This window comes from Myotis myotis, unplaced genomic scaffold (genome assembly GCF_014108235.1).
Source record: "Myotis myotis isolate mMyoMyo1 unplaced genomic scaffold, mMyoMyo1.p scaffold_m19_p_4, whole genome shotgun sequence".
In the NCBI taxonomy this organism is placed as follows: Eukaryota; Metazoa; Chordata; class Mammalia; order Chiroptera; family Vespertilionidae; genus Myotis; species Myotis myotis.
The window spans coordinates 4494695-4506953 of record NW_023416346.1 but is presented as its reverse complement, the minus strand read 5'-3'; the positions used below and the strand labels follow the sequence as shown (position 1 = coordinate 4506953).

General features: G+C 44.3%; 1 protein-coding gene across 26 annotated transcripts in view; it reads right to left on the bottom strand.

Annotated features, from left to right (window-relative positions):
• KDM6A (lysine demethylase 6A) overlaps positions 1 to 11720 on the bottom strand; it is a 178381-nt gene extending 166661 nt beyond the window's left edge. For 11 of the 26 annotated variants that reach the window (XM_036304815.1, XM_036304821.1, XM_036304816.1 and 8 more), the window contains exons 1-2: positions 11193 to 11715; positions 10912 to 10975 (exon numbers count right to left, since the gene is read on the bottom strand). In XM_036304815.1, coding sequence (XP_036160708.1) covers positions 10912 to 10975; positions 11193 to 11356 — 228 coding nt within the window. In that variant the 5' untranslated portion in view covers positions 11357 to 11715. Of the gene's footprint in view, positions 1 to 10911; positions 10976 to 11192 lie in introns of all 26 variants that reach the window. The other 15 variants (XM_036304828.1, XM_036304833.1, XM_036304827.1 and 12 more) reach the window with 4 other exon arrangements.
• Between the last annotated feature and the right edge of the window lie 539 nt (positions 11721 to 12259).

Here is a 12259-nt window from a genome sequence, read left to right as displayed (position 1 = left end):
CTTTTCCAAGATGATAATAACATGTATCATGTAGTAAACACCGTCCATGCCAGGCTCAATTCCAGGAACTTTTGTATATTTTTTCTTAACATAAAATGCAATAGTCTGCCAGAAATCTATTACCACTTCAATTTTACAGATGAGAAAACTGAGCCTCTGAACGATGAAATAATCTGCCCAAGTATCACAAATCTAGTAAGTGGCAGAAGCAGAATTCCACTCTAAAATCCAAGTGTTGCTACCTATCCATCAATATTTCATAAGTAGGTTCCTTTCCCCTCCACTTTATCCTTCTCACTATAGCCAATAATATTCCCGTAAAACCTACTTCTGGTCATGTCACTTGCCCTGATTAGAGTTGAATTCGATGACTCCCCAAAACATTCTATGGCCCACAGTGGTGGAGCCTTCTTCACATGCTCAGTTACCTCCTCTCAATCCCAGAGACACCCTACACCCTGCCCACACTAAAATATTCACAATTCCTCAAACACCCTTTAACTTCATACCTGCAACTCTCTGTCCTTTATCCTCTTGCTACACTTCTCATGTTTGATAAGCAAGACAAATGTTCTATCTTTGTGTAATTCCCCTCACCCACTTCTCCAGTCAACATTACTTTCCAAATATTGGGAATTGTGGAGAGTTTAAATTACTCACAATCAAAAGTTCTTAAATGTCTTAATTGCTCCATCTTTAAAAGCACATTGCACATGCCTTAATTCGTGTACTTACTGTATCATATGATCATTCGGTCTGTCCATCTCGCTCCAGAATACAGGGACAAAGGCCAGGTCTTACTTGTTGCCCCAGGATTTGACACAGTCCCTCACTCACAGCAGTTCAACAAACGTTTCACAAATCAATCAAGCAAAGCAAGAGCTTTTCTAGTTCTCATTCTGATACTTGAAAATTAAAAAAACCTAAAACATGTTTTGTTTTAAATATGTTTTTATTGATTTTAGAGAGAAGGGAGAGGGAGATAGAAACATCGATGAGAGAAACATCAACATCAATTGGCTGTCTATCTTCCATTGCTCTAAATTAAAATAAGTTAGATGTCCTTACATAACTCTTTTTTTTTGTCATTGCTGTTAATCCTCACCTGAGGATATTTTTTCCATTGATTTTTAGAGAGTGGAAGGGACAGAGAGAGGGGGGGGAGAGAGAGATACATCGATTGGTTGCCTCCCATGTGTGCTCTGACAGGGCCAGGGATCCAATTTACAACCTATGTACTCTTGACAGGGAATTGAACCCGTGACCCTTGGGTGCTCAGGCTAGCGCTCTATCCACTGAACAACACTGGCCAGGGCCATAATACTCTTAACTATAACAAAACCCAACCTTCTTCTTGAGAATGAACTTAGTATCATTTGTTTATTCTAATGCAGACAAAACTACAAGAATACATTCACAACAGAATGACACCAACAGTTTTAGTAATGTAGAGAAGCAGAAAAAAGATAGAATAAAACAGGTAATAATAATAAAAAGCTTGTAGAAGAAAGTGGCAAACAGCCCACAAATTAGCTGAGAAACCTAAAACTATCTAAATAAGGGATTACTCCCACTCTTCCAGGTTATAATTCTTAATTAAGTCCCAAATGTCAGCCTGGGCCAAATCAGGCCCAAAAGTAAAGTCATCAAGAAATAGATGCTAGCCCTAACTGGTTTGGTTTAGTGGATAGAGCATCGGCCTGCGGACTCAAGGGTCCCGGGTTCAATTCCGGTCAAGGGCATGTACCTGGGTTGCGGGCACATCCCCAGTAGGAGGTGTGCAGGAGGCAGCTGATTGATGTTTCTCTCTCATCGATGTTTGTAACTCTATCCCTCTCCCTTCTTCTTTATAAAAAAATCAATAAAATATATTTTAAAAAAAAGAAATAGATGCTAAAGATCAAAATGAAGGAGTACAGTGACTTTCACAGTCACCTAAAATGCAAAGAAATAGGACATAATAAGGATACATCTCTACTTCCTTCACTCCTATCTCCACTGAAGGACTATCAAGTACAGAAATACTGCAACTTGACAAGTCCTTTACAGGTATCTGTAACTATATGCACACTAGAGCCCGGTGCATGAAATTCGTGCGGGGGCGGGGGGGTCCCCTCAGCCCAGCCTGCAGTCACTCCAATCCAGGATCCCTCGGGAGATGTCCGACTGCCGGTTTAGGCGAAATCCCAGGGACTGGGCCTAAACCGGCAGTCGGACATCCCTCTCATAATCCTGGACTGCTGGCTCCTAATTGCTCACCTGCCTGCCTGCCTGATTGCACCTCACTGCCTCTGCATGCCGGCCTGATTGCCCCTAACTGCCCCCCACTGCTGGCCAGGTCGACCCCAACTGTCCCCTCCCTGCCGGCCTGGTCACTCCTAACAGCCTCCCCTGCTGGCCTGGTCACCCCCAACTGCCCCCCTCTGCTGGCCTGGTCGCCCCCAACTGCCTCCCCCGCTGTCGGCCTAGTCGCCCCTCACTGCTCCCCCCCACCCCCCGCCAGCCTAATCACCCCCAACTGACTCCCCTGCCATCCTGGTTGCCCCCAACTGCTGCCCCTGCCAATCTGGTTGTCCGTCACGCCTCCCCCTCCCCGCCGCCGGCCTGGTCGCCCCACGCAGCCTGCTGTTCAGTTGTTTAGTCGTCCCTCACTAACCTCCCTTCCTGCCTGGTCGTAGGCAGCCATCTTGTGAGGGTGTGAGGGTTAATTTGCATATTACCTCTTTATTATATAGGATTAGTATAAAATCCATTTCTAGTCAAACGAAATATAATTATGATGTACTATCAGTGTACTTATTGTATTATTTTTTTAAGTAATACATGTCTATAGTTTATAAAAAAAGAAAAAAAAGCAGCACAGAAATCTATGAAGTATAAAGTTTGAAATTTCCTCCCCTCCTCCTCACTGGAAAGGGTTTTGTATTCCAAGATGTCCATTATTTACTTCTTGAGTATCCTTCCAAAACTGTCAGAGAATTTAAATTGACTCATGAACACTCATTCAAGAATCCCAAGGTAAGAACCCATAACAAAAATAAATATTACTAGCCCTAACCGGTTTGGCTCAGTGGATAGGTCATCGGCCTGCGGACTCAAGGGTCCCAGGTTCAATTCTGGCCAAGGGCATGTACCTTGGTTGCAGGCACATCCCCAGTAGGGGGTGTGCAGGAGGCAGCTGATCGATGTTTCTCTCTCATCGATGTTTCTAACTCTCTATCCCTCTCCCTTCCTCTCTGTAAAAAATCAATAAAATATATTTAAAAATAAATAAATAAATATTACTATAAAATGAGATCAGAGAGGGACAGAACACACAGCACATCATCCTGTGAATATCTAAAAGCTAATATCTAGCTTTAAACTATATTTTCCTAAAAAAAAAAAAAAAAAGAAAGAAAAAAAGATTTCCTACTAATATTGAAATCAAGAAACATCACCTCCAAAAAATGCAATCAAGAAACAATCCTATCAATAAAAGCCAATTTAGGGTAGAAATTTAAAACTCAACTTACAACTTAAAACTGCCCAAAGAGTAAACTAATTAACAGAAAATGGACCCACCTCTAGCACTACCCATCCAGGGAAAGATGGTCCAAATCATAAAAGTCCCCAGGTATGAGGACCTAGCAGTTCAGGTCTTTTTTGTCTCTGCTGGGTGTGGTGTTCAAAGTGCATAATTTGTTAAAACATATACCTGGATAAACGGAACAGGCTGTTTGTAAATTAAGCTAGCGCAGAAACCATTCTGCAATGTATCACAAATGTGAACACCCCCGATTTAACTCACAAGTGTATTGTAAAAATTTAATGAAATAATTTAGTTTTAAATGTCTGACACAGAACATGTTACATGATATAAATTCTTATTAAATGTTTTAAGGGGAGAGAAATACATCAGAATACAGTGGGTCTCACGTGCTTTAGTTAATTTTAGCTTAGCAGCTATCAGTTCACTTTTAAAGTCAATTCTAAAATTCTAATCATCTAATTCTAGTTAACTTTTGAAATTCCCAAATCAGGAATATAAAGTCCAGGAATAGTTAAATCTAAAAATGAGACTCTAGGACAGCCGTGGGCAAACTACGGCCCTCGGGCCGGATCCGGCCCATTTGAAATGAATAAAACTAAAAAAAAAATAAAAAAAAAAAAAAAAAAACCGAACCCATTTATGTAATGATGTTTACTTTGAATTTATATTAGTTCACACAAACACTCCATCCATGCTTTTGTTCCAGCCCTCCGGTCCAGTTTAAGAACCCATTGTGGCCCTCAAGTCAAAAAGTTTGCCCACCCCTACTCTAGGATATGAGCCAGAATGGCACTCTGCAAATGCAACACTTCCTTTACCTTTTCCTCAGGCAGCCCTGGAATATAGTAGGTAGCATATGGGGTGTTAGAAGTTTTCATCAGGGAAATAAATGATGTTCAAGTTATTGTGGCTTGGCAGAAAGATTATAAAGGCACCTCCACCTTTGCAGTAACAGGGTCTAAGAATCAGCAAACTGAGGGATCCTAAAACTCTCCAGAGTGCACATGTAGTCTAGGAGTCCCATTCAGCCCTGTGTTCCACCAGTGCTTTTGTACATGCTTGCTAATCATGTTTTTACCGGTGGCAAAAAAAAAAAAAAAAAAAAAAAAGTCCTTCCAACTGGTAACTTGTTAAGTTGACCTTTTCATCAACTTTCAGGATACTTCACCACTGATACTTCTGTCACTGACGTTCCTATGTTAGTCATCCTTATACTTATCACACCTTTCTTAGGGAACTATGTTTTCAATGCAGATGAGGAATCTGTGTTGCCTTCATATTCCCTGCTTACAAGACTTGCACTTAGTGTACATTCAAATATTTGTTGCTCTAATTTATACTGTCAACAAATTATAAACCAATATAAAAAACTGATACAATTATATGTGAAGCTTCGGTATGAGTACAGAAGACTGTCAATTATGCATTCATTAAATAAATTCCATTAATTAACTAGTCTACAAATAAATACATGTGGGCCTTAAATAACTTAACCACCATTTCAGTTCATAGACAATCTGGTGGGTGTTTCTGTAACATAAATTAGCTCTCTGGATACCACATTTCAAAAATATTATAAATAATGCAGTGTTATCAGTCATTAACATCAATTTCAAAGAGCTCAAGGAATTACAATGGGGGTCAAAGTAAACTTACCAAAAACCTTTTCAAAACTGCAAAATTAATACTGGTACTATATAAATTAAAAACTAAATGTTACATAATCAAGTCAAAAAAAGATTTTTTTACTCTGTAGCTAGCCAAGCATTTAACTTTCATATTGGTTTAGAGCAGCCATGGGCAAACTACGGCCCACGGGCCGGATCCGGCCCATTTGAAATGAATAAAACTAAAAAAAAAAAAAAAAAAAAGACCGTACCCTTTTATGTAATGATGTTTACTTTGAATTTATATTAGTTCACACAAACACTCCATCCATGCTTTTGTTCCGGCCCTCCCGTCCAGTTTAAGAACCCATTGTGGCCCTCAAGTCAAAAAGTTTGCCCACCCCTGGTTTAGAGTCTCTCCACTTAACCACCTAAGTCACAAAAACTCATCTCGCAGGCAGTTTTTCTGAACAACTTATCTAGAGGTGGCAATCAAATGTTCCCTAATCATTTCAATTTGTAATTGATTCTACAGAAAGAACTATCCAGAGAAAAAGAAAGCCAGAACTTAAAAAGTATATGTGTGCGTGTGTGTGTGTGTGTGTGTGTGTGTACATGCATTTATATTTATACTAGAGGCCTGGTGCAGATTCATGCACACTGAATCTCCGACATCCCCCAAGGGGTCCTGGAGTATGAGAGGGCACTCTGCAAAGTTGCCGTCGCTCGGCAGCTCCTGCATTGAGTGTCTGCCCCCTGTGGTCATCGTGCATCATAGCTACTGGCCAGTTAGCCAGTTGCTTAGGCTTTTATATATATACTAGAGGCTCGGTGCACGAAATCTGTGCGGGGGGGGGGGGGGGGGCAGGGGGGCAGAGGTCCCTCAGCCTGGCCTGCAACGACGCCAGTGTCCCTCCCCCCAAGGCCCCTCCCCTCCCACTGCATGGCCGGGGTGTGGACACTGGGCTTGTGTTGCCAGGGCAACACCGCCAGTGTCCTGCCCTGCCACTATGGGCAACGCCATCTTTGTCGTGGACTGGCAGTTAATTTGCATATTACTCTTTTATTAGATAGGAGGATACTAGTGACCTGGTGCATGAAATTCGTGTTTGGGGGGGTATCCCTCAGCCCGGCCTGCACCCTCTCCAATCTGGGACCCCTCAGGGGATGTCCTACTGCCAGTTTAGGCTCGATCCCAGTCGGATATCCCTCTCACAATCCAGGACTGCTGGCTCCTAACCATTCACTGGCCTGCCTGCCTGATCACCCCCACTCTGCCTGCCAGCCTGATTGCCCCCAACTGCCCCCCCCTTCTGGTCTAATCACCCCTAACTGCCCCCCCTGCCAGCCTGATCATTCTCAACTGGCCCCTCTGCCAGCCTGCTTGCCCCTAACTGCCCCCACCTGCTGGCCTGCTCACCCCCAACTGCGCCCACCTGCTGGCCTGCTCACCCCTAACTGCCTCTGCCTCAGCCCCGCCACCATGGCTTTCTGGAAGGATGTCTGGAAAGAGGTCTGGAAGGTCTCCTGGTCTAATTAGCATATTACCCTTTTATTAGTAGAGATAGATTCATTCCTGCAGCTCTAATTGGTGTGCCTGGATATGCAAATATTTTCTGTAATCTCTTATTACCAGGTATATATCAAAATTTTAGCAAACGTGTACTAACTGCATGAGACTCTGTCCAGGTAAACAACAATGATTATAACTGCTTAGAAGACAACTTTCCAAACTAGAAAATACTTTTTAAAACTCATCAAATTAAAGACCTAACTTTCAAACACAAAGCATGACATTCTGTGGTTACTTTTGTAACCAAAACACTAACTTTCTTTAGCACTGGAAATATATCTCTTTAAATCCCAGTAATCAAAAAACACACATAATACAGAATAATTTTAAACATCATTAATCCAAATATTACAATTTTTAAAAGCCACCTCTAGAACTGACCTAATAATTTTCCCATATCATCTACATGCAAATATAAAAATAACTTCAAAATGAACAACTATGTATTTTAGCAATAGTTCCCCAGCCCTGAAAGGTGAAAACAGTGAAGGATTAAGAAATAAAAATTGCCAGTTATAAAAATAATCACGTAGATGTAAATTACAGCATAAAGAATAGCATTAATAGTATTTAATAACGATACATGGTGCCAGATGAGTAATAGACTTATCAAAGTGCTCACTTCATAAGATTTTTAAATGTCTAATCACTATGTTGTACACCTGAAACTAATATTGTGTTGTCAAATGTAAGTGAAAAATAAATTTAAAACTTTTAAAGTATAGTAAAATAAAGCCATAATGGCATTTAAAAATATTCGCCAGGCATTCAGCATATTATTACCATAAATATGCTCTATAATATTACCATATTTATACTCTTTTACTATATTTATGCTATATATTACTCGATATTATACTTTAACTCAAACCCTTATCCAACTGAAAACAAGATTAACCCAGTTTTCAAATAATACTTAAAAAATGATCATAGTTAATTTGTTAAATGTTTCCATTCTTAATTACTTTTGAGTAACTCCACTGTAATGTAAAAAAGAATTTGAATCTTGAATTCTTATATTACCAAAAGATTAATGATCAGCATTAGTTTAAAGAGCAAAGTGGTCAGGATCATGCTCTGATTAAGCAACCACTCACTGTTTACAATCCTTTAAAAATATTTTAAAGATATTAGTACAAAAATAATATGCTGTACTATTAATTTATTTTTTAACCCAAAACCCTAAGCAGTATATATAAAATGGCAAATGTAAAAACAAAAATTCTTTCAATGACTCTAATATAAACGAATCTTACAAAATATACAGAGACTAAGAAAAATCAGCAGTTTGGATAAAATATCCTCACACCTAGAAAAGGAACATACAAATTCAGGGGCAAGTAAGAGACACTTACTTAATAAAGGTTTTAAACTTTTCAAAGCTTTTAAGTCAAGCGTTATCTTTTTTTTAAACCTACAAATTTAAATTTAAGAACTTGATAAAAAAATTTTAAAACAAGTAGTAATAGCTAAGTTTCTGTCAGAAAGAAAAAACAGTAATACAAGGTGCAGACTAAATTTGTCTGGGGAGGAGGTAATGACAAGAATCCTAGCTAAAAAGAGAATTGTGGGAGTTATTCAATTTCATTATTTGACCTCGGCTAAGTAGCCTGAACCTACCCTGACAAAGAAAAGCCAACTCTTGTTTTTAATACTTTCAGAGAATAAGAATTCTGAAACCAACATAGTTCAACATGCCACAAAAACAAAACAAAACAAAAAAACTGTTTCTCAGGACTATTCAAAAGATGGACGAAACTAAATAATTCAACACTTCCTATAGGACTCCAGCTCATTCAGTCTATTCAGAATCCAACTCAAACACATGGTGCAAAGGTTATATAATGTCAAGCTTTACATTACACATTTCACTGGTGTATTCAAGCTCACAAAGATGCAACCAAGAACTGCATGAAGCTGCAAGCACAGACTCTAGAATGTTTTATTTTAATATTAAGACTAATGAATCTTGACCAAAATAGGTAGGACCTCACAAGCACTGAGTCTGAACTAATGAAGATTTCTTTCTTTAGCTCAACAAAATACTTAGTAGTTCATCAAATTACCCAGTATTTTACGAAGCCTTCATTCTTCCCCAAAAGATAATGAAGCTTTGCAAGTTTCTCATTTTTAAGATGTCACTGTATTCAAACACCAAGAAAGTAACACACACATTCACAAAAAATATTAGAAAATGTTCAGTTCTTTAAAATTTAAATTCAATAGTACGTAATAAATTCAAGGTTCAATATTACAATCTGAAATCCAATGTTACGCACCATCCATCTAAATGTGAGCACTCTTGAGATACGAAATCTTCAACTAGCATTTTACACATCAGCCACATAAAACATCAGATCCATTTATTTCTTCATTACTGTAACCAAAAGCAACCGATTTGGCCAAACTTTTCCAAATGAATTATCTTTGCAAACAATTATTGCAACCCTCTATTATTAGACCGGCATTATTCACTCCAAAATAAAACAATGCTTCTTAAGTTTAAATTACTCTGTTTAATCTTTTGGAATGACAACGTCGACAGTTAGCCAAGTATTTTTAAATAAAATATTTTAAATACTCATATTGAAAAATTTTTTTCAAGGCTTAAATCACTGATGCTTAAAATCATTTCAGAGCTCGTCAGTGTTCATTTTTCCAGCGATAATGAAGCCAATTAATACCTACACAGTCAGTTTAATTCAAGTTATCTGTATGGGTCAAAGGAACTGGACTTACTGAAAAGGATTATTTCTGTTTAGCTTTCTGGTCATTATGACTGAAACCCTTTATATGTAGTAGTTTGAAACAAAAACAAAAGCGTAATAACAGATAAAAGGAATCGGTGACTCTCCTAAACCAAACTACAGACAAAAATTCAGGACAACTAAATAAATTTTAAAAAACTAAAATAAAACCCTCAAGAATAAAATGCTAGGCTTTAGTCATTTCAAACTTTCTTGTCAATTGCAACAATAAAGCTAGATGTCAAATGCAAAGCCACCGATTTCAGCTAGGAAAAGAAATGTCTAATGGCAACACCTATCTCACACACTCCCAAGTTTCACGGTCCCAATTAAGAAGAAAGAACACAAATATTATTTCAATCCGGTTTTGCTCAGGAGACACAAACTGATGTAGGCAGATGGAGACTCCACAGCCTTTGTTCAATAGCTTACGGGAGGTTAACTAAATGTGCTACAGGTTGATAAGCATTTACCAGGCTTATGAATGTTGCTTCCAAGCTTGAGAAAGGCACAAGAATTCAATATGCAAATCATCTCGGATCATTTGTATTGAATACCACCGAGCTACACACTCCGAAAGACAGGCCTATTCATCGCTACTATTTATTTCCATGTTTACCTCTCCTCCCTCCCCTAAACCACCCCCCCCCTTCACTTTCTCCTCCCACCCTGTCCCGCCATCTTGGGCCGATAGGAGCAGCCATTACTTAACTAAATGACAGTACCCACAACTTTGCACACAAATAAACAGAAACTACACCCCGAGCCCCCCCCTCCCCTCCGGCCTCCCCTGTCAGACACACAGGAAACGAGGTTCCAGGAAGAGAACACATTCACAGAGAACTGCAGGGTTTCCAGAGCAGAAAGAGCCAAAAAGTAAACAAGTCACCTAACTTCAGGTGAAAACACAGAGCAATCGAGATGCATGTCAACGGCCCCATGCAAACTCCTCACCGCCCTCAACTACGTGCAACTTCCCCCTTCTGGAAGCTGGGCGCCAGGAAAGCCCAAAACCTTGGGCTGCCAGCAGATCTCCCGAACCAGCCCACCTGCAGGAAAGGAGTCAAAACCAGGGAGGCGAGCCAGTGGGAAATTGGGGGGAAATGTGCACACCTTTCCGATCCCTGCACCCGAACAGACACCTCGGAGACCGTCGGTCCGAGCCCCGCAAAAGCTGGGGGAGCGGCAGTTCTGCCGACGCACTTCGGCTCGGCCCCGAAGCGCTACGGTCCCCGCTCCTCCGGCTCCGAGCGGAGGGCGATTTCGCCCGGGAGCCGGCGAGGGAGCCGGCGAGCAGAGGCAGGAAATAGTTTCCCGGAAGCCCCTCGGCCCTCGCTCGGGGCACAATGAGCGCCGGCCCGGCCGCGGGCCCCGGGGCGAGCGGGGCGAGCGGGGCGAGCGGGGCGCCGGCCACCCAGAGCGGGTCCGCGCTCCGGCCCGCGGCTGCCTTACCTTGCCCAGCAGGGCCTTCGTCCTGGCGCCATCTTCATGGAACCTCACGAACCCGAACAGGCGGCTGTGGGAGAGACACACACGCGGCTCGTGAAGGGCTCCGGGGCCGCCACCGACCCGCCCCGGCCCGAGCCCGAGGCCCCGCCGGCGGCCGCGGCACGGAGAGCGCCCAGCCGAGGTGCCCGCCCCGCCGCCGCCAGAGGCGAGCCGCGCGCCCGGCCGCCCCGGAGAGCGGCGCCAGCCCGTCCGGGGCCGAGCGGGCGGCGGCCCGCGGCCCGTACCTGTCCAGTCCGCCGAGCGCCTCCCTCTCCTCGGCTGTCAGGCTGGGGGACGCCTCCTCGCTCTCGCCGCTCGCTTTTCCCGCCGCCATTTTCTTTTCCTCATCACCGAAAGCGGCGGCGGCGGCGGCGGCGGCGGTAGCGAGCGACACTCCGCAGGATTTCATGGAAACGCGGCGAATTCACAACTCCAACGCCGACACCCCCCCGGGCCGGGGCCCGCAACGACGCCCCCAATCCCCGCGCGGGACCGGCACACCAACTTTATCGCCGCCTCCTCCTCCGCCGCGGGCGGCGGCGACGAAAAATCCCAACGCGGCGGCGGTGAAGGCGGCGGCGGCAGGGGCTGCGGAGCCCCCGGGTCGGCAGCAGCGGCGGCCCGGCTGGAGGGTCACATCGCGGGAGCGGGCGAGGGGCAGCCACGGGCGAGGACGGCGGGAGCGGCCGGAGCGCACGGGGCTGGGGGCACGGGAGGGATTTGGTGGAGACACAAACTTCCCCGGCACCAGCACAAAGTTGTTGTAATTGTGTCACACAGCGAACCCCACGCCGCCGTCGTGACCCCCCCCTCCTTGCCCGGCCAGGACCGCCAATCGCGGGGACCCGCTCGCCTCACGTGACCTTTGTTGACTCACGTCAGCTGCGGCTCCACGCAACTTGCTAGCGGCCCGAGCCCCGCCCGCCCCGGCCGCCGTCGACGGGGAGCGGGACGCACGGCTATGCTGGCTTCTGATTGGCTCCTGGGCCCGTCTGTCAGGGGGAAGGGTGGTCCGCCAGAGGGAGCGGCTGGTAGGTTGCGCTCGTTAAATACACTGGGGCAGAGAATGGAGGGTCTGGGCCGTGTCACCTCGGGAGCGGCGGCGGGCTCCAGAGGGGACCTGGGGGGTGGCCGGGGGAGCGGCGGGGAAGGGCGAGGTCCGGCAGCGCCCGCGAAGGGCGCGAGCCTGGAGCCGGGACGCCTCGGATCGCCTTGACCCGGGAGCTCGGGGATGGGCCCAGCCCGCGGCTCCAGCAGCCCCGCGCGCCGTGAGTCCCGGGTGCCCCGGGGTCGGGTAAGGGTCCCGGAGCGC